The sequence below is a fragment of the Acinonyx jubatus genome, chromosome B2 (genome assembly GCF_027475565.1).
Source record: "Acinonyx jubatus isolate Ajub_Pintada_27869175 chromosome B2, VMU_Ajub_asm_v1.0, whole genome shotgun sequence".
Classification (NCBI taxonomy): Eukaryota; Metazoa; Chordata; class Mammalia; order Carnivora; family Felidae; genus Acinonyx; species Acinonyx jubatus.
The window spans coordinates 12372729-12394487 of NC_069385.1; the positions used below are offsets into that span (position 1 = coordinate 12372729).

The window sequence follows — 21759 nt, forward strand, 5'->3', positions numbered from 1 at the left end:
TGTGCTACCAGCCTGCGGCCCCAGAGAGCAGGGCCCCTCCAGATGCTGTTTCACAAACCCCAAAGTCATGGTTGGTGGGAAAGCTCATGGTTTTAGGGGTTTTCCCCATGATCGTCCAGGAACTCCAAGTTAAATGTAACAGAAAATCTCAATCCAGTGTTTGTTCTTGTCCCTCTTGTGCTTTGTTTAGAATTAAGCATTCGCCTCCCTGAAACGGGTTCCCTATTTTGGGACCAAGAGACTCATCTTGCTCTTCTTGTTCCGACTAGGCACAATCTACATACATACAGTCACTGACATGCATACATTTACATGCATAATTTACACTGTAAAGCACTCTCTCCATTTGCTCCCCCCACGTGGGTGTGTCTTTCTTACCCTTAATTCCTCATCATACTCCCAGCTCACTGTCCTTCGAGCTCATACTCTTGAGAGGAAGTACTGTGACTGCTTTGTGATTCCAAGGAGGAAGAGAAAAAACAACATTCAAAAATATAAAGGAGGAAAAAAAGGTGGGGTGGAACTTCTAGAGAAATTAATACTGTTATAGAAAATACAAATCATAAACTCAAAAAATGTGTGTGTTTATTTTTTGAGAGAGAGAGACAGAGCGCAAGCGGGGAAGGAGCAGAGAGAGAGGGAGACACAGGATCCAAAGCAGGTGCCAGGCTCCGAGCTGTCAGCACAGAGCCCGACGCGGGTCTGGAACGCACTAACTGTGACATCATGACCTGAGCCACTTAACCGACTGAGCCACCCAGGTGCCCCACAAATTATGAACTTTAAAGAAAGATTTGTAGGTATAACAGTGTGTCAGCCTACGTCAAGTACGTTGGATTCAGAACACCTGGAATGCTGTTAAAGTGTTTGTATTTTAAGGTTTTAAAACTGAAATTCTGTCCTTAAGTTGGCCTTGGGACCAAGATTACAGGCAGAATAAACCAATTATAGGAAATTTGATAGACATTTGTATCTATAAGTGTTTTTCTACAAAATGTGTAATTCTAGTATCCTAGGCATTAACGACTTGCCGCTCTGTCACCCTTGTCTGAGGAAGTTGTGACTGGAGGCTGTCGTTAGCTCAGTGCAGGGACCTGAAGAGTCAGACACTGGTGGGTGTAGGATCCAGCCAGACCCTTCCCACTCCCAGCTATGCTAATCTGAGACAGTACCACCTTGACCTTTGAACCCTTCTCTTACTGCTCTTGAAGGCTTCTCAGCGATTCCCTGTAGCCCTTTTTCTCTCGCCCTTCTGTTCTCTCCCAGGTATGGTTACACTTCAGCCAATTATAAATTGTTACTTCCTAAACATTTTCCCTTTCCACTGGGTTGCCCCTGAATGGTCTCGAATGCCATCGGAAGTGTGGAGGACCCTTTCTTAGGGAATGGCTCCTGTTGTTTTCTGTGCCTTTTCCCGGGGTAGTTAGGTAGCTCTCCGCCCTGTTAGGATTCCCCGGCAAGAGCTGGGCGGCCCATTCTTCGGCATTCTCTGTTCTGTTGATTCAGGATCTGAGTTGGCAACGTCTGCGATTGGAGATTTACTGGCTTCTTATCCCAGGTCTCCCGCAGTGTCATAACCAGTCACACCCTAGACACGCTGGTCTGGAAAATGGAACTTCAGCCTGCAGCCTCGTGCAGCCCCGGCTGCTGACGTTGAGAAGCATCGTCTCAGCTTGGTACAGCATTGATGTTCGAGTGGATTTGAGAGGCAGATATTTTAGATTCATTACAAATCCTTTCATTTGAAATTTTCTTAGGTCATTTTGGTATCCTGATAGACTGAGTTTGGAAAGCTGCTGGCAACAATAAAATAGAATTGTTAAGGGCATCCAGTGCCTACATACTGGTTGCTTTTTTGCAATGAAGCCCTTTAATAGAGTTAAAATTCAAGGAAGGAAAAATAATGGTTGCAATTTTTAAATAAGCATTCAAATATAAGTAAAAAGCATTTTTGTATCTGTTACCCTAGTTACCAAGCAGCTTTCCTGTAGTTCTAGAGACAATGGGCTCCATCATTCACAGTAATTCCGAAAAGTGCTTTTGGGGGTGGGGGTGGAAAAGAGGGCGATACAGGAGGTCTTGCAGGGAAGCAGGACACGTTACTGGAAGGGCCATTTTCTCAGGGTCCTCCACTGGATAGGAACTGTATTTGATTGTGAGTAGGTATTTTCTTTTAGCTGGGATATACCGTTAGCCATCTCAACTATCAGAACTACATTCGATCTTTAGAAGTCCGCTACAGTTAGGGTGCTGCTGTATCTGTACAGGGCTTAAGACTTTATGGAAAACTAACGTAAGACATTTTCTATATTTGCAAACACCAACTGTATCTCAAAGCAATAAAATTGGGCAAAAAGAAAACCAAATTTTTTTTTTAACATTTATTTAGACAGAGACAGAGTGTGAGCGGAGAAGGAACCAGAGAGAGAGAGACACAGAATCCGAAGCAGGATCCAGGCTCTGCGCTGTCAGCACAGAGCCCGATGCAGGGCCCAAACCCACAAACTGTGAGATCGTGATCTGGGCCCAAGTCGGATGCTTAACCGACTGAGCCACCCAGGTGCCCCCAAAAGGCGGCACCAAATTTTAAAATCCAAAGAAGCTGGAGGTGGCAGTTTCTGTACTGGAAGGGAACTGCATCTACCCCTGTATTGGTGCCTTTATTCTTTATTGTATTTGAACATGACAGAGTTTTGATAACGGCCTGGGCTTAGCTAGGGCTTAGATTGTACCCCATTTGCTAAAAGCTGAGCTTCCCTGGAGACGGGCAGGCTGCTGGCTCATAGCTGGGGGCTGTGAAGAGCTCCGTCAGGACAGACTGTCACATGGACAAACTGGCCTAAAAGGGCTGGAAGGGTGGAGTCCTGGAGGCCGGCAGACAGAGAGGGGCGGATGCCAGTGGGCTCAGTGGGGGCAAGTGGTATGGAGAAGTATAGAGTGATGGGGCGAGGCCTAGAACCTTCCTGGACAGCTGGGTTCACTTCTCCGTTCCAGATAAATAGGACGAAAGGTGGGGATGGATCTTTCAGAGTTTGTGAGCAGAGGCTTTGACCTTTAAAGTCATTATAGTGTTTCGGCTTCTTCCGCTGTCCTCCGCTCAGATTCTTTTTCCTGCCACAGACACACATCTTTCCCTCCCTGATGACTGACGTGCTCCTGTCCACCCTGAAGCCACCCCCCCCCCCCAGTCTTTATCCTCTCCAGTGCCCTCTCCAACACCCCTGGGCCCTGTTCGTTGGTGTTTTTGTGCAGGTCTACAGAAGTCCTGGCCTTTTAACCAAGCCTTTGTTTTCTACAGTACTTGTTGCTGAACTTGGAGAAACTGATGAAGCGACACATAGAACACAATATGAAAAACTTAAAATTTAATGAGAACACTTAACATTACAGATAGTCCCTCCCTGAAGCGGAATAACTGTCGGTCCACGCACGCCTTCTCTGTTCCCGTCCACGCGGTCTCGCGTCGTATGCGAGTACTTCCCCTCCACCCTGAAAACACTCCATCCTCACAGACTGCAGGCCAATTTTGCGGAGTTTTGTAGCCACAAGGATGTTTAGAAGCAAGGCCTCCCAGGAGAACACGATAACCCCTGTGGAATTTTAAAAAATATAGAATGAATTCCTTTTGAAAAGCAGTGGTACCACCCCCCCTCCATAAATTGCTAGACTTTAAGCCTCTGAGAGTCTGTGTGATGTTCTAAGTAGCAAATTGAACAACTCCTCAGAGACGAAGGCTTTTGTAGATTATGAACACACTTTCCACTTGTCAGGCCATGGTCTCTGTCGGGCATTTTTGTGTGTGGCAACTGCTCTGACTCCACTTCCGTCTTCGTCTTTGCTTTCAATACTATTGTTCCTTTGTTATTCTGAATATATACTTGTGAATGACCATGAGCCCAGTTCTAGACTAAGACAGGGTATATTATAGACCAACACAGTGGCATTTTGGTGGTTTCCTTTTCCTATTTAACCCTGCCTGGACCTCCCAGGACATTTAAAGTTGCTCCCGAAAGTGATGTGCACATGACGACCGTGAATTCAGTACAGCTGATTAATCAGTGTCTGTACCCAAAATAAGTGGTGTCCTGATTCCCTTTCTGGGGAGTTTAGCACTAAGTGGTCCCTGGGGGGCCATCTGCCTTCTCTTCTCTGTTTCGAAGCCCAGCCTCATAGATCTGCTGCTGCAGCTTGTTTTTTCTCATTCCAGAGCTAAATAAAACCCTCTAAAGCTGTTATCTGCCTACTGGCTTTAATGATTATTTGGATTGATCTGAAAAGGCCATTGTAAAACTCCATTTTGAGATCAAGTGATCCTCAAGCACAGGTCTACAGGATGTGCTTACAGAGCAGACGCAACCGTGATCGCTCTGAGCTCAGTGCCAAGCGCAGCAACTCACCTGCCTACCGTGGACGAAGGCGAAGCCCTTGTAAAGGTTTACGAAGACTACGCCGTCAACCACCCATCCGCCTGTGTTTTACTAAGATGAGTTGTTTTAGTCACGTGATTCCCGTGCCACGGAGTGACGTACCTTTGCTCACGACGCAGGTGGACGTGGGCGTGGTGCACTTCACGCCCCTGACGCGGCCCAGGATAGAGCAGCCATTCAAGCTGGTGGAGAGAGTCGTGCAGAATGCATTTCAGTTCCGAAGGAAATACTGCTATCGAGGCCTGGGGTAAGAATGCCTTCTTCCTTTCAGCCGCGTGCTTTCTAAAATCCTAATACTTTCAAAGATTAAGAACTTCGTTTTTAGGATTCTTCAAGCTGTCTGAATGGTCCTCTTAAGGTGAGCAAAGCTTGACTGCCACGAGGAAACAGCAAAACTGTGACTGAACCCTGGGGCCACGGACACATGGCTCCAGCATCAGTACAGCCTGAAACAGCCACAGGTCGGTAATGACCTGCCTTGCGGGGGCCAGGAGTCCTCCGTCAGGGTCGACCGTGCCAGCTGGCTTTTACGCTCAACACTTCTGACCTGTATGCGTGACGTCGACCAGCCGGCGTCCTACAGGTCAGGTCTGACACTGACGTGGAGCCGCATACACCCCCCAGGTTAAGGGTTCAGGGCCACAAGACCACCCCCGCTTCAGATGCTTGTCGTAAGTCCCAGGTGGCCACTTGTATTTTTTTTTTTAACGTTTATTTTTGAGAGATCGAGTGTGAGCAGTGGAGGAACGGAGAGAAAGGGAAACACAGAATCCGAAGCAGGCTCCAGGCTCCGAGCTGTCAGCACGGAGCCCGACGCGGGGCTTGAACTGACAAGCCTCGAGATCATGACCTGAGCAGAAGTCGGACGCTCAACCGACCGAGCCACCCAGGCGCCCCCGCCCCCTTGTATTTCTGACCCACAGGCTATGAATTGGGGATTTCTGGGATTTGTGTGACCACCCCCTACCCCTGCCGTTTCAGGTTCAGTAATTTGCTGGAATGGCTCACAGAACTCAGGAAAACCCTTTCACTTATCAGCTGGTACAGTCACTGGCCACTAGTGATGGAGCTTGGTCTCCAGCCCCTCTCCTCAACCTGGGGGGCCAGGGGGCCCGGAGGGGGTGGGGGAGGTGAGACTGAAAGTTCCAACCTTCTGATCGGGCTTGTTTCCTTTGGCACCTGTCCCCATCCTGAAGCTATCGGGGGACCCGCCAGGAGCCCCCCAGTAGCATAAACTCAGGTATGGTTGAAAAGGAGTTTTATTAGTAATCACAAATATGCTATCACCCCATCCGGAAATTTAAAGGTTTTAAAAGCTCTGTGTCAGAAACGTGGAATGAAGACCGAATGTATTCTCGCACTACTGGGGTTTTCTAAGTGCTTTCTTTCCATCAAGTTGCTATATGACACAATGAGAACTAGAAGGTAAGTTAACACTGGAGCAGCCGGAATGGCGTCACCAAGTATTTAATGGGGAGCCCCTCTGTTCCGCCGTGCTCACTGCTCTGCACATGCATGTGGCCACTGTCCGCAAACGCAGCCTGAACGTGGCGGCTTACAGTCCACGTGCTCCCAAAGGCCCTGACGTGAGCACAGTGGTATTCTGTGTCTGGTGGCAGCCAAGAAAATGTTTAATTCGGCCCAAGTAAGGCAGGTAGGTGTGTGTGTGTGTTTAAAAACTGGGCCTGGCCTGGTAGGCATGCATCTCCCATTTTCTAAAATCCCCCTCATTTGAAAAGCTCCACTTCTTTTTCTGGTTTTGTGAAGTGTCCCCTTAGCACATATTTCAGGTATGGCTGGCCAGCTGCATCCTGAAACTGTCCCCGAAAACTCACTCCTGAGGATTTGAGCGGACTGATGTTCAATCCTGGGCTTGCCGTTTGTGAACTCCAATTAGGCCAGGATTTTTACATCACTGTACAGGTCCTGCCTCTCGAGCGGAGACCGAAGGAACGGAGCTGGCCCAGTGTTGGCTGCGATGAAGGCCGCGGGCCCCTGCTGGGATGCTTCCCCTTCACACAGGCTGTGACTGGGACAGTTTTATGTGATGGCCCGGATTCGTGGAGGGGAAAAAAAAAAATCACAAAAAGCACATTTTACTTTTGGAAATCCCGAAATTGGCCTGAGTCCAGAGCTGGCCCTTGTGTTTCCAAGCTAAGTGACGGGCCCCTTCATTTCATATACACAGTCCCCTATGCGGATAGGAACCCCAAATAGCGTGACCCACTTGGACCTCTTGGTGTCCCTTAGTCATATACACCCACAAATTGGTCCCGAGTGATCAAACCCCTCCTTGATATGAAACTGAAACCCCCGAGATCACAGCTTGCCCGGACACTGTAGGAAACGTGGAGTTCTTCACTCCAGGACCATGAGCCTATAAGGAAAACTCCCATCTCAGCCGGCCATGACCTCTGAGCTCCGTAGAGCCTCCAACTGTTGAGAGAAAAAAAAAAATCCAGGGGTAGCTTTCCAACATTTCAGTCAGTTTTGTCATTCATTTTAAAACAGTGGTCTGGCTTGGTTAGATGAAGTTTAAAATACATACTTCAATTTTAAAGATGCCTGAAGGTAAATCTAAAAGAATGATCTGTTTGCATTTTCACGTCACCGGTTTTCTGACTTTGCATAGTAAGGTCAAGGTCATTTTCTGGGGGGTGTAGAGTTCCCAAGGCTAAGTTCAAATTATAGAGGAGAAATTAGACAAGTTTCATATTAAGATATGTGGCAAATTTTTTAAAAATGAGGCAAATCAAACATTAAGAATGGAACTGAGCAGATGTCACCTTAAACGATACTTGTACTGATGGAGCTGTGGAAAATACCTTCCCACGGGGATGTATGGCACAGGTCACATTAGCTCTGCCTTCAGTGTCCCTCGTACCTGTTGCCTGGTGGCAAGACCGAGACCCCTCCCCACCGGCTCAGAGCCCTGCAGCCAAGCCAGCCGGCTGTCTCTTCCAGCCCCTCTGGTGGTCAGTTGTCAAAACGATGTAGAGTAGGAGGCATCATGACTTACAGAGTTCCCCAAGTCAGTCTGATTATTTTCTCTTCTCAGGATGTTATTCCCTGAAGTTCAGCGCGTGGAAAGCACTGAGAAACTGTTACAGTTGGCGGACGTGGACCCTACCCTTCGACCCAGCCAGCTCTCTGTCTCCCATTTTAAGAGCCTCTGTGATGTGTACCGGAAAATGTGTGATGAAGACCCACACCTCTTTACTTATAATTTCAGAGAAGAACTCAAGCAAAATAAAAGCAAAAATCAGGAAAGAGAGAACGACAAGGAGAGATCCCGACGATAGCTGCCGCTTCGGTGGCAAGCAGCTTTGCGGATGTTGGTTTTCCCAAAGTTGAGCTGCTCAGAGGTACACTCTTTGGTCCACTTTGGAAGGACAATAAAAATACGATGACCAGGTGTGACTTACTTCCCTTTTACTGTACAACTCGGTAGAGAAAATAATCAACATACAGTACAAGCTTTCTTTTAATATATATACTGCATAGATAGGACATGTTCGGTATAAACAGCATCTATTACAACCTTACAAAAATGAAGTATCTGCACATTGTGCCCCATACCCACATTAAAATAAATATGCTTTAAATAAAGCAAAAACTAACAGCTCAAAGAAAATGCCCAGAGGATTGGGGAGCGGGGGGGAATGACCTTTTAAAAATTATTAATCACAACTCCATCTTTTTCCACATAAATTAAAATAGACTGCAATTTTAAGGATCCTAAGTCATTTTTGATACCTGCTCAAAAGGGATATAAACTAAGTAATTTACAGATTCTGATCAGTTTAATCTAGTTTTCTGATCTACAATAAATTAAAATAACTTAAATCTTTACAACTATTTCGTGGGAAAACGTATGCTGCACAAAACCCAATAACGAATAGTTTTTCTGCAATTTCCACTTTACCACCAGTTTAAAGGTAAAACAAGCCATTTAACCCACGTCGGATGGAAATCCTACTATGACTTTCCGTGGCTCCCTGTTTCGTAAAAACACTCCTCGTTGACCACCGATGTTAAACTCTGGACACTGAATTCTCGCTGCAGAACAGAACTGAGATCGAGGTTGGCATGTTCAGACTGACTGTCGAGGGACTGGTGACGGATCTGTGCCTTGAGCAAAGTTCCCCTGTCCCGTTTGGTGCTGTTGGCTTTTCGTTTAATGGCGCAGAAGTGCCCGCGGACCAGCTTGGGCTGCTCGCCTCTGGGCCGCCGGTCGGCCAGGTTCGCGTCCACGTCGTCCGAGATTCTCAGTCTCTGGAACTGAATTTCAATGTCTTTGGTAGGGCTGCCCTGCTTCAGGGTCTGATGGTAGTCATCCTCCTCATCGCTCAGAATGTCGCTCTCTTTGATGAGGCTGGGGGACAAGTCAGCCGGGCCTGCAGGTGGGGGTTGTGGGGAGTCCTGCGAGCTCCCAGCCGGGGGACAGCCGCTGCTCTGCGTGCTGCTGCTCAGGCTCCCCTCGTCCGAGTCCAGGGAGCTGCCCTTGCTGGGCTCGCCGGGCCACTCGCAGCTCGAGGAGTTCCTGAGGACTTTTAAGGACCTGGAGGAAGCTGCAATGAGAAAATCACGCTTCCCTTCAATGATCGAGAAACAGACTCCACAATGCGTAATTTCGGCATTGCTCGTTTAAGCACTAACATCTTAATCCCTTTAGATTTTACCATCTCACTTCTGTTAGCAACTATCCTGGGACTTGGGTAAAAAAAAAAAATAGATACTGCCAATTTTTTACATAGGTTTTTTGAAATTTTATGCTGGAAGGTTTGCCATTTTTATTCTTAATGACCATTTTTTAAAATAACTTTTTTAAATGATTATTATTTTTGAGAGAACAGGAGAGAGGGAGGGGCAGAGACAGAGACAGAGGGAGACACGGAATCCGAAGCAGGCTCCAGCTCCGAGCTGTCAGCGCAGAGCCCAATGCGGGGCCCGAACCCACGAACCGTGAGCTCATGGCCTGAGCCGAAGTCGGATGGTTAACCGACTGAGCCACCCAGGTGCCGTGAGGGTTTGGCATTTTTAGATGACCAGTTACCGGAGCTCAGTTGTTTAGCCAGAACAACAAGCTATAAACTGTGACAAGGGCTAGGATTCTCAGTCTGCCAATGGATACATGAAAAAGTTAATAAAACCTATGTTCCTTTCTTCCACTAAAGTGCTTTGTAATTTGATAACCAAGATTCTACCACATTTCTGTGCCTATTGTCTCCCCTTATTTCCCTTGCTGCTCAATTAAAAGTAGAAAAACGCCCTTTATCACTCATGACAACGGTCTCTGTTGGCATTTCTAGCCAACTTTCAGAGATTTAATATGAATAATCATTTGTGTGTGTTTAACTCCTCACTCTTGGGTTGCAGGGAAAAGGGGAGCTCCCAGCTGTGAGGTTTCTATAGACAATAAGTGCGTTTTTGATGGATATAGCTTATTTTGGCAATGGAGGGAAACAAAAAGAAAGTATGCAGTAAATTTGAAGAGGTCAAATTGTGACCAAAATAAAGACAAGTATTTTAAAAGACTACACACAAGATCAAGGATGCTAACAAAATAGTTAATGAAGAAAGGTGAAAACACTGAAATCTTACAAAGCAAGCAGAAAGCTGAAGAAAAGCATGACTTGGAATGTTTACTTGCTGACTCACGGATAAGAATGAGCAGAAGATCTCGGTTCATCAAGCAATGACTTTCTAGATGCCCTGAGCCGTTCTGAGCACCGGGATGATGGTGGTGACGAAAGCACACCTCCCCGCCCCCCCCCCCCCCCATCTCGGTGGAAGAAACAGGTGAGATGGTGATCTGAGCTGTGTCAGCTGGAGGTAAGATGAGGCCTTGGGCTTGGCAGTGGTTACAGTTTACTACAAGGTCTGGGAGCAGGAGGCAGTTGAGGTGTCTTAAAAGGAAACCAACTGCCACCACCTTCTCGCACCGCTCTGTGGACTCGGGTGTCTGCTTCAGAGCTTACGGAGCTCCCCCGGGGACTGTACAACTCGAGGAGGACTTAACTGCCGTGTTGCAAGAACATACATCCTTGCAGAGAAGCTCAGACTGTTTTCCTGAATAAACACAAGGCCGGCAAAGTTCTCACCTAACTTGGCCGAAACAGGAACTCGGTTCTTAAGAGGTACCAGGCGATCCTTGCACGTTTTCTCCAGGGGTAAGTCACACTTTATGTGACGCCTGAAGTTTTCCCTCAGAATAGATCGAATGACCTTGACAATGCTGGTTTTGCTCTCACTGTCACTGGTGAAAAGAGAAGAGAAAACAGCAGTAACGTCCAGTGTCATGCTCCAACCCCACGTGCCCTGTCCTTCGGTGTCATCTGATCTCAGGACAGACCGGCAGCGAGTTACCCAGCCTGTGGGCTCTGTGGTCTCCTCACTTAGACTCTTTTTAGAGTGAAAAGTGATGGTTCTTGAAGTGCCTTGGAGCACTAAAATTTGGATGTATATTTAATCAACGTGTTCTATTACAGGCACAGTTGCTGTGTCGGGGGAGGCTGGGTGTGAACCTGAAGTCATCAAAATTCAGGAGGGCACTAAAATTAAACTCCCTTTTTTGAGAGAGTGTAATTCGGCCTTATTCCCATCGGCTGTATTTTTTGGAAGTCAGTAGTACCTGCAGCACAGCTGAAAGATGGTTTCTGGCCGTCCTTCTATTTCTGACTTCGTATGGATCAGTTCCCATATGGAATTATTTTCTGTCCCTGTGGAAGAGGAGACAAGGGTCTGCAACTCTGCCAAAGATGTAAAGTTGACAAAGACTCAAGTCAAATATTCCCTGTCCCGAGTCTCCTCATTTTCTTCCGTGGCTCATTCTATGTTGGACTTTCACAAATGGTTTTCAAAAGTTAAGTACTTTTTAGTTACTTTTTATGTTTCCTGGTAAAGTTTTCCATCCATCTGAACGTGCTTTCTCCCTAGCCCTGGATTTCACCTCTCTGGGCAACAGATTAAACGGATCCTGTTTTTCAACCCCCTTCCATTCACTGTATTCCTTGGAAGGAACCGCGTGAGGGCTGTGCTCAGGTACTTGGGGTAAAAGAGGCCAGCCCAAAGTCAGTTGTTCTAGGAAAGGTAAGCAGTTCACACAAAAAGTAAACAGGGACCCAGGACATCGCCACGTGCCTCAGCCTCTCGGTCCTTTCTGTCACCAGAGGCATTGTCACCAGAACATGGTTAGTCTCACAGGATCTCTGAACATTCTCTAAGGTTGGAGATTTTTTTTTTCTAATATCACATATAATACTGCTTAATCTTAAGGAATTTTCTGGGATCTCAAAATATTTTTAATTTAAATTTGTAGACCTTTCTTTCTTTAACAAATTTCAGGGTATCAAGGATATTAGGCAGAAAAGTGGAAAACCACTGAGTGAAGATAAGGAAACGACGAAGAGACATATTTGGCAAAGAAAAGCCATCCGTTGGCATTTACTTTCCGCAAAAGTGTGTTAAAAAAAAAAAAATTCAGAACAACCTCTCTTGTCCTCGTTTCCCTTGCCTATAAAATAAAACCCAAAAATTATCCCCGAAGTTCTCTCCTAGTTTTTCACTCCACGATGCAAACAAGTCTCTTTAAAATGCCTTTTCCTGGCATCCTATTGCACAAACCAATTACCTGCTGTGTTCCCCAGTCTGACTTGAAGCGCGGATATGGGGATCAACCAGCGAAATTTAAATGGATCCAAGTCGGCAGAGCCATGTGCAGGCCGGGAATTCGAGGGCTGGAATATAAAAGCCGCCCCCCCCCAAGAAAGGTGTTAGGACATGCTCTCACCCAGAGAGGAGGTGTGCAGGGAGTGGACTTTAAGGTCTCCCCGTGGGCAGGGCTGCTGCGGCTGTGTGAGTGTTCAGGGTGCAGAACCAGATCGGGTTGGGTGTGCTCCCAGTTCTCAAAGAGCTCACGGAGTGCTCGGGGAGAGGGCAGAGCCGTAGTTAGGGGGACAGAGACTTCTAGACAAGCAAGAATGACAACCAAGCCTTCTGTGTCCTCACTGCCTCTGAACGGTCATGACTCTGATGGCTTATTAGCTGATTCAGCTAAGCTGTTGGGTTTGTTTTGAGCCAAGGTAAAAGTGATCTGAAAACAACCAAAGTTACGCGGTCTGTCATGTGTATGGAACAAACATGGGCCGTTTTCAGGGATGTGAAAGCTGATTTTCTACATAAGCCCAGCACAGGTTATTTGCCTCTATCTTCTTTTAAAACAGATGTCATTTGTGGGGAGAACAAGAAGTCACCCTGAGTATCTGAGTGGGTTAGTCACCCCAGGAATAAGTCACATTAGTCAAGCGAGGCCGTGGCACTGAGCAGGCTTCTCAGCTCAATGCTGCTAGGAACAGGGAGCCCTGGAAAGGTGGCTGTGATCACAATTACTTCTCGTCTTACCAGTTTCTTCTTCAGTTTGCAGTGTTCTTTATAAACCAGTATGACAGCTCTCTTAAAGACTACGGAAAGGAAAAGAAAAAGAAAAGTCTTTCATTGTTTTATACAGATTTTGTCCCAAGGCTGAACTAAGTAAGGCTGAATGGTTTTTTGTTTTTTTTTTTAATCTGGACATTTATGGGAAATATCCAAATTAAAAAAAAAATTTAATGTTTATTATTGAGAGACAGAGACAGGGTACTTGTGCGGTAGGGGCAGAGAGAGAGGGAGACACAGAATCCCAAGCAGGCTCCAGGCTCCAAGCTGTCAGCACAGAGCCCGAAGTGGAGCTTGAACTCATGAACCGTGAGATCATGATGTGAGCCAAAGTTGGACACTTAACCGACTGAGCCACCCAGGTGCCCCGAAGCTGAATGTTTTAAAAGAACAAAGCTCTTCAAACTTATGAAGCTCTAAGACCCCATTATGCCGGCACAGGAGTGAATAAATGATACTTCCCTCTGGTCATATTTGAATTACGCAGGTACACCCACTCACCTAAAAAGCAATTATCTGGGGGCGCCTGGGTGGCTCAGTAGGTTAAGTGTCCGACTCTTGATTTCGTGCTGTCAGCACAGAGCCTGCTTGGGATTCTCTCTCTTCCCGCCCCCCCCCACCCCACCCTCTGCCGCTCACATGGGTGCACTCTCAAACATTTAAAAAATAAGAATGGTTATCTGAAGTAGATCTTGGCAATTTTTAAAAAATTCTTGTTTTATTTCACTGAACTCTGAGGACATGGTGTTCATGTCGGTGAGAACACAGGGTCTATACTGGGTCTCAGTGAGAATTAAGACATTTTGAAAAGCAGCAAACAATTAAGATAACAGGTTTCAAAATAGCCTCAAGAGATCTGTTCCTGTAACATTTGGCCAGAACCACTAAGGCAAGCAGAAGGGAGAACAAGATAATGAGTATGCACAAGTGACAGCATTTTACATAGTTGGAGGCTGGCTCTGTGAAGTCAAAAGCCCTTATGACAGTGATTCTAACTCTCGGAAACCCGGAGTTAGCCGGCCTGGTGGCTTTAGGAAGTTCTTCATCACCACCAGCCTTTTGTAAGTTTATGCGCTTTCGAATGGCATACTAACCAAACACTGTGAGCTCGAGGTCCTTTCTGGTTTTTCCTAGAGACAGAAATGGATTCAACCAGGAGACTGCAGAGTGCATCAGAAGTTCCCCCATGGAAAGTTCTGTCACCTGTTTCGTAAAAACGAGAGACAAAGACATGGAGACCGCGGGGGGTAGACCATCTCCCGTTGGGAGTGTGAATCACATATGTGTGTCACCGTATACCGGTGACTGCCAAAATGCAAGCACCCTCGATCTATTACGGCCCCTGGAAACATGGGGCCTTCAAATAGCGTTAAGTTTTGAAAATACGAGCGACGCATCAAACTGTCTGAAAAAGAAGCTAACTGGGAAGGCATTTTGTTCAGTGCACACGTCGTATGTGGGTGAGACACGCCTCGTGACCTACTCCACGGTGCCAATTCCCTGACGGTTCAAGGCTCTCCTACGTTGTCCTCACTAATATTTACCTGGGGCTCTAGTGCACTCACCAGCCCCGAGCCACAAACTGCTCTGGGCCTGCAAATCAAAAGGCACCAGCGCTGAAACTAATAAAAAAACTCAACTCCAGTTGTTTTCTGTCCTTGCCTTTTTCTAGTGAAACTATGTTCCCTCTGACATGTAGCCTTTAAAAGCTCAAGATCCTGATTTAGTAATCAGCCAGAAAAGAGAGCGAGAGAGAGATGGTGTCACTCTAGGGACAACTAGTTCTGTAAGTAAGGAGGTGGCCACCGATGTCAGATGCGAAGGAAGAAAAGCGGAAAAGCCCTAGGTTCTCCCCACAGGCTGGCCCCCACCCGTGTACTCATCCGGTCTCTGCCAGCTTGCACCCTCCATAGATGCACCGGCCTCTGGACTTAGTCTTGCCTCCTGCCCCAAGGAAAGGGAGGAGGAGGGAGGGACGAGCTAAATGAGATTTAGTTTTTTCTGTACAGTGTTAAGGTGACATAAGGTTACATTCTCAAACCGGTGTCATGAATTTTATGTCACATTTACACTTAAATGGTGTGGCTTATTGTAAGCACTTAGATCAAAAAAACTTTAGGCCCACCCTCCTCCAGGAGACCCTGAACAGGGCGGCCTGCTCTGGACGGTGCCAACGGATTCAGTGAACAAACGCATCACGCTTCTCAGGATCCGGAAGTCCCACTGACCTCCTTCTCTGTTCCACTCTGCTCCGCCACGAGCTGGTCAAACACGGTTCCATAATCCTCATAGACCTTCTGCATCTCATTGATGTGGCTTGCTACTTTTTCCATCGCTTTCAGTGCCTCTGAAAAGTAGGAAATCGTCATTTTATTAATTTTAAGGCCTACCAACAGTGGTAAGTTCAAGATTCCGGCCAGGACTCGAGGCTTTCCTTACTAACAGAAGCATTCCTCAGGTAGGGCTCAAACAGCCCACTGCCATCTAGTCATTACAACGAAGAACCACAGACTGGCCTTCCACTCCGGTTTTCTTCGGAATGAGGCAACACAAAGTATCGCTCATAATAAACGCGAACGCTGATTGGGCACTTTCCACTTAGCAGGTGCTCTGATGGGTGGTTTATGTGAATCATCTCCTTTAATCCCCACTTGGTCACTGTAGGAACTGCAGTCGCCATGTGTGAAACGGGGCCGGGAAGAGGGGCCCCGCGGGCTGGCGGCTGGCAGCCGCCGCATTCACGAGCGCTGCCTCTGTGTCCTCACCTGTTAGGTGGTAGTGCTCCTCGCTCTCGTGGTCCGTCAGCGACACGAGCTCCCTGAGCAGCAGAGGGTACTTGAGCACCCTCTGAACTGGCTTGATGAGGTAGGACTCGAGGGTGGAGGAATGCTGTTTGGTGGGATTCCGGGCGTCCAGAAAAGCCTTGAAGGCTTGATCAGTTTTAGCTACAAGCAGGTGGGGAAAAGACCCTTAGAAGAGCACAGCAGCGTGAACGAAACCCGACTTCATTTCGTTTCTAATGCAGTCCCAGATCGTCTATTCAACAGCCCTCCCAATGGCGTTCTTTACAAAAACCCAAATGCTTCAGTGGGCCCGGCACCCAGCCGTCAACACGGATTCGGCATCACAGCTCTGGGGCCAATCCCACCGGCAAAGGGAGCTTACATAGGCCAGAGAGGAACACCAAGTCGAAATGCAGGAATGTCTGACTTTCGAGGCATAGTCACATGCAAACCCGTGAGAGAGATTGTTCTAGGTGCCTAAAAAGTGAGTTTCAACCAATTCACAAAGCCGTGAAAACGTATCATCCTATATCCTGTTCTACAGAAGAATCCCATAGCAAAATAAACCAGTATTCCACCCCACCACCACCATTCTAGCACAGATTGTTACTTATTCTGTAATACTTAGGGGTTATCTTTTTTTTTTAAGTTTATTTATTTTGAGCGAGAGAGCACAAGTGGGGGGCTCCTGGTGGGGGGGGGTGGGAGAAGAGGGAGAGAGGGAGAGAGAGAATCCCAGGCAGGCTCCACACTGTCAACGCAGAAGCCTGACGTGGGGCTTGAACTCACGAACCGTGAGATCATGACCTGAGCCGAATCAAGAGTCGTACGCTTAGCTGACCGAGCCACCAGGTACCCCTATCTTTCTTTTAAAATAAATTGATAAGCACTGCTGCCTTCACCTCCACAGCTCTGAGCAGTCCAATCCTTCCACCACATGGCACCTCTGTGGGCAGTGAACATTCCCTGTGTTCAGAGTCTGACGTCACGAAGAGCACACACGGGAACCCAACTCCACTTAGTTTCGAGAGAGCCAACAGATGCACAAGTGGCTGCTTTGGATTCCACCTGCTGACCCTGGGTGACCAGCTGTTTGGAATTCAGCCGATTTGAATGAAATTACACCCTCACCTGGGGTTCTGTTCCAAAGGCAAAACCTACAACTTCTAGGAGGTGCGGTACCATTTTGAATGTGACTACCCAAGTGGATGGCGAGACGATCCTTCAGAACCGAGCAAAGCATTGGTGATGCGCTAACATTACTGCGTATTGGCCTTCAAGAAGAAGGCGTTTCTGGGAGGAAACACCGATGGAGTCAGGTCTCTGTTTAAACAAGTACAAGACGCAGATTTGGGCTGGAGCTCGTTAACTCCCGGCACTTCTAGACTCCGTTTCTTAAACCTGAGCCTGGTCTTCCACGAAACTGGAAAGATCCAGATGTAAACCAAATGGCAGGGGTGCATCCGTGGAGCCGGCTAATGCTCAGAGTGTTGGAATAAACCTCCACATGCCTTCCATGATACCGCAGAGTCTGTTCCCTGGTCTGGAGAAAGAAACACTGAACAACAACCGTGAGATCCTTTCTGACAATGCCATTTAGAAGCCTATGACAGACAGGAGGGGGCTTAGAACTAAGCTTGGCGGCTACTGCCGTGTTGATGCAACTAAGAAACGTTCAAATACAGAAGAGTTCTGTCCCAGAAGAGAGCCCTGACTCACTGGCTTCTAGAATGGTAGCGAATTATAACGGGAGTGAACCGCATGAGGCCACTTGTATTTCTAAAGAAGGCATTCAAGTCCTGGGGGGGGTGGGGGCAGGGGGGAGTCATTTTGATCCTAGGAATTGAAGACATGGTAACAGTTGAGGTTTCAGCAGGTTCGGGTCTTATCCCCTAGTTCACACCGGAGAAGTCAGGCAGCCTGGTAACCTGGTCTGGAGACGGTTCTGATGAACGTAAACAGGACTGCACACATTTTCATAAGATGCCTGTACTGTCCGAGCCTCAGACACTCCCATATTTGTTTGATGTTCTCCATACAAACCGAATCGTCGCTGCTCACAACCTCAAGTCCTGTGCCGGCATCACTGATTTTTCCTCCTCTGATCTTTGCCACCAGAAATGTATGAGAGTTCCAAAGACTGGGACAGAGAAGCATCTTCAGAGAGAGACCGATTTGAGAACTGTCCTCTCATACGTGAAGATATGTGTGTAACTGAGAGAAGCCTCAGCAACAGAGCCACCTCAGGGAAAGCAGCATTCCTGGTCTGGGTATTACCGGACCGGATCGAACAGCAGGTTAACGGGACAGTGATGGTAACTGTGCCGCAACATTCCCCACAATACGCGTGCACCTAAAGGAGGTCACGGCTGTCATCAGATCTCTGAATACACTTCCCAAGCTGGGCTGACGGGCTGGCCCGTCACCGAAAGCCCAGGTGGCTCAGGGCACGGGCCGTGTGCCTAAACCTGACCCGCTGCCGGGCAGGAATCCGCACTCAGGCATCTCTCTCAGTTCCACAGAGTGATGTCTGATGGCAGCACGAAAGGGAAGAGTGAGGGGGTCGACCACGCAGGTCTACACAGACAAAAGAAAATGAGAATCTTCAGTTAAAGCCACTAGAATAAAGTGAGATGATAAAAATGTGGAGAGAGGCACCTGGATGGCTCAGTTGGTTAAGCGTCCGACTCTTAATTTCAGCTCAGGTCATGAACTCATGGGTTGTGGGATCGAGCCCCACAAATCAAGCTCTGTGCTGACAGCACGGAGCCTGCTTGGGATTCATTCTCTCCCTCCCTCCCTCCCTCTCTCTCTCCCGCCCCACCAGCTTGCTCTCTTTCTCTCTCTCAAAATAAATTAACATTAAAAAAAAACTTTTTAAGTGGAAAGATGAAAGGTAATTCAGTGAGAGGGTGTGGGCTGTTAAATGTTAGTTTTTTCCTGGTTCCACAAAAAAGGCTTTAAGTTTAGTTAACACTTCTTATGAGTGCAGTGATTCCTTGGGCATGAGAAGGTTAACAAGGAAGAAACAAAACAGCATAGTGTTTTCTGTCCCCATCCAGGGGCTCATGGTTCTGAGTTTTTAGATCAAGGCATTTGGTAGAAAAGAATCCAGAAGTAACTGAACAGCAAAGTGACACATGGGAAAGAAATTTCTCTGCTCTTAGGACATATGTTCACTGTTGCCAATAAACTGAAATAAACCGAAAAGTTTCCCTTTAGTATCTCTCAATTTCAAGGTCAAGAACGGAGCAGGATCCGTCAAAACTGCATTTATCCCTACTTATTACATGCAAATTTACTGTTAACAATTAAAAAAAAAAAAAGCACAGATATAAAGGTAAGAGCAACTTACCTCGCTCTAGAACCTTCTGTACTTTGATATGATTAGCACAGAACCCGCTGTACAGTTTAAAATGGTCCGCGTAATAAAGGAAAGAGCCTCCAAGGGAAAACAGTAGTTTCTAGAAGGGGAAGAAAAGTCACATTGGTCATGGTTTACTCAACGTCTGCTGGCCCTGGCATGGCCTCTGACTACTTCAGCGCATCCGTGCCATCTTTCAGACACCAGAGCACTAATGCCTCAGAAAATCACCAAATGAAATAAGCCCAAGACTGTGCCATTTTCACGGCAGACGGAGAACAGTCTGGTATTTCCCTCACAGATCTTTAGTTTGATTGAAAGCTTTCTGGCAGCCGAGCCTACTGACACTACAGGCAAAGGGCAAGAAAGAAAGTTCTACAAAAATACACCTGACAAAATGGGATACAAATGACCTGAGAGGATAACTAATCAAGCCAACTGTGCCTTACTCGGGACAAATGCTCTCTCGTCTGGGTACCGCCCTGCCCCCTTTCTACCGTCTGCCTCCTTTCCTTCCCCAGAGGGGCTCCTTCCGGGTCCCGGATGCTCACACTGGAGACGGGCTCCACAGAAGAGAGGGCTCCCTCAGTACCACCGACCCGTGTCACAGGACCCATGTCCCCGGGTCACAGGACCTTGTGAAAATGAAGGATGAGACTCAGGGCCAGCGCTCCCGCTTCGCAAGCAAACCCCCCTACGTATCCTTCAGCGGACTTGAGTGAAGAGCGTGGGCACGGTCAGCCACCAGGCCGACTCCACAAAACCTGGGCCACCCAGACTTCTGCTTAAGGGGCCACTCAAGTAAAAATGTAGCCTCTCACCAGCTGCCACAGGAAAACAGTGCAACGAAAGCCCTGAACTTACCTTGTCAGCAGTCAGGGACACTTTCTTTTCCAAGGGCGGACGCCGCACTCTACCCACCCAGTTCTGCTTTAAACCTAAGTCAAAACCACTTACTCTAAACTGTGAGGGAGTTTCAAGGGTGTTAAAGTCAGAGGCGGCTGAAATCCCATCCTCCAGAGTCTCCAGAAACACCTTCTGAAAGTCCAGCATCTCTGGCAAGCTGCCGAACAGTGACTCCATCTACATGAAGGCCGGGATTGAACAGAGGGCATCAGCGGTGGGGGTGGAGAGGGGCCGCCCCAACAAATCCCCAGTCCTTCGGGGAGCAGCAGACAGAAGTAAATCCTTGAACGAAGGCAGCATATTCCCTCTGGGACACCGTCTGTACACAGGGGTTTACAGCTCCAGCTCCGGCAGTTCCAAACTAACTTTTTAAACGGATGGAACCTTTGCAGGATTCAAACTGGTAAACAACGGAGGTCAGTAGCAAAGAACCCATTACGGAGATTGAACACGAACAAGTCATGGATTAAGGGGTGACTTTGGGCCACACTTCCTACAAAAAGGGCGTGACTGTCCTGCATTTACAAACTCTTGCCACTGGGCCTCACGTGGCAGAGGCCACATAAACGGCTTTGGAGGAGGCCACGCTTGGTCCCTCTGACGATGCTTAAGTCCCGTGTGTTCTCTGGGGAATCAGGAGATACAACCTCCGGGGAGGTCCACTAAAGGGCAAACAGAGACTAACCTGTGCATTAGTGGACAGCGGGGGGATGGGGTGGCGGGAGACCGATTACCTCGTCTTGGGTGAGAAAGGTCTCATTCTGAAGTGGCTCCAAATATAATTCAAAGAGGCAGCTCAGATCCTGAAACGTGGAAGAAAAGAGTCTTTATCACTCATGTCTCCAAAATACCCAAGAGTTTCCAGCAACCCTGACCACAGCTCCAGACTCCCACTGGGAATGATGGAATCGTGTCTTGTTGCGATTCGTGACCCTAAAAGTGGTTACTATCAGGGGCGCCCGGGCGGCTCCATCGGTTAAGTGTCTGACTACGGCGCAGGTCATGATCTCATGGGTCATGATCTCATGATCTCTGACAGCTCAGAGCCTGGAGCCTGCTTCGGATTCTGTGTGTGTGTGTGTGTGTGTGTGTGTGTGTGTGTGTGTGTGAGAGAGAGAGACTCTTTGCCCCTCCCCCACTCATGTTCTCTCAAAAATAAACATTAAAAAAATTAAGTAACTAAATAAATAAAACTGGTTACTCTCATTTCTGCCCTAATTCACACGGGCTAATCCCGCAGTACACGCAGCAGCTGGGTCACCTACTCTGCTTAGACAGTTTGGTGACAGAGCCCCTCCTTCTGTGGACCGGTGCAAGGGGGCATCCGCCTCCCCTCGGAGAAGGGGAGCTCTGGCGAGGCACTTCTGTCAGGCATGAGCACCCCTGCCGGCTCCCCTGGCTTCCTCCTCTCTACCGGGGAGCATGGTGACAGCCCCACCACGGAGCTGAGAAGGACAGGGCAAGACCTGGGAAGCTCTTCAACTCTGGGGTTGACGCATTAGCAGAATTTCGAACTCCCGTATTCAAATGCAAGAAAAATGTCCACGGATCAGCGGCCTATAATCTAGGCCATATTTGAGCCCCCAGTACACCGGGCCCCAGTAGTACGGAACAGTGGGAGTTGATGGCATTTATACAACTCCCAAAATGGTTTATTTGCGATAATTTGAAGCCAAGACCAGGATATAATTTTGTAATAGGAAAGATTTTTTTTTCTTGTTTCGCTTATTCTGAAGAATTTTGAGTACGAAAACATTAAGTAACCGACTACAAAGTCCGTTACTTTGCTCTCTCATTTTACAATGGAGAAATCGAGACCCAGAGAGCTTTCTGTAAGAGCCCG

At 47.6% G+C, this 21759-nt stretch overlaps 2 protein-coding genes and 1 long non-coding RNA gene across 15 annotated transcripts in view; 1 reads left to right on the forward strand and 2 right to left on the reverse strand.

The window, feature by feature from the left end:
* TFB1M (transcription factor B1, mitochondrial) overlaps positions 1–7842 on the forward strand; it is a 64517-nt gene extending 56675 nt beyond the window's left edge. For both annotated transcript variants that reach the window (XM_015084933.3, XM_053222062.1), the window contains exons 6-7: positions 4547–4674; positions 7486–7842. In XM_015084933.3, coding sequence (XP_014940419.1) covers positions 4547–4674; positions 7486–7729 — 372 coding nt within the window. In that variant the 3' untranslated portion in view covers positions 7730–7842. The remainder of the gene's footprint in view (positions 1–4546; positions 4675–7485) is intronic.
* LOC113598615 (uncharacterized) lies at positions 601–5461 on the reverse strand. Its single transcript, XR_003419238.2, has 2 exons — positions 4530–5461; positions 601–3590 (listed from the first exon to the last, which is right to left on the reverse strand). It is a non-coding gene; the product is annotated as an uncharacterized LOC113598615 (long non-coding RNA).
* A 51-nt stretch (positions 7843–7893) lies between the features above and the next one.
* Positions 7894–21759, reverse strand: part of TIAM2 (TIAM Rac1 associated GEF 2) — a 246893-nt gene continuing 233027 nt past the window's right edge. For all 12 annotated transcript variants that reach the window (XM_053222048.1, XM_053222050.1, XM_053222049.1 and 9 more), the window contains 11 exons: positions 20651–20719; positions 19968–20093; positions 19002–19110; positions 15629–15808; positions 15092–15210; positions 13958–14066; positions 12831–12889; positions 12061–12166; positions 11062–11149; positions 10532–10686; positions 7894–8998 (listed from right to left, as the gene is read on the reverse strand). In XM_053222048.1, the coding sequence (XP_053078023.1) occupies positions 8406–8998; positions 10532–10686; positions 11062–11149; positions 12061–12166; positions 12831–12889; positions 13958–14066; positions 15092–15210; positions 15629–15808; positions 19002–19110; positions 19968–20093; positions 20651–20719 (1713 nt within the window). In that variant the 3' untranslated portion in view covers positions 7894–8405. The remainder of the gene's footprint in view (positions 8999–10531; positions 10687–11061; positions 11150–12060; positions 12167–12830; positions 12890–13957; positions 14067–15091; positions 15211–15628; positions 15809–19001; positions 19111–19967; positions 20094–20650; positions 20720–21759) is intronic.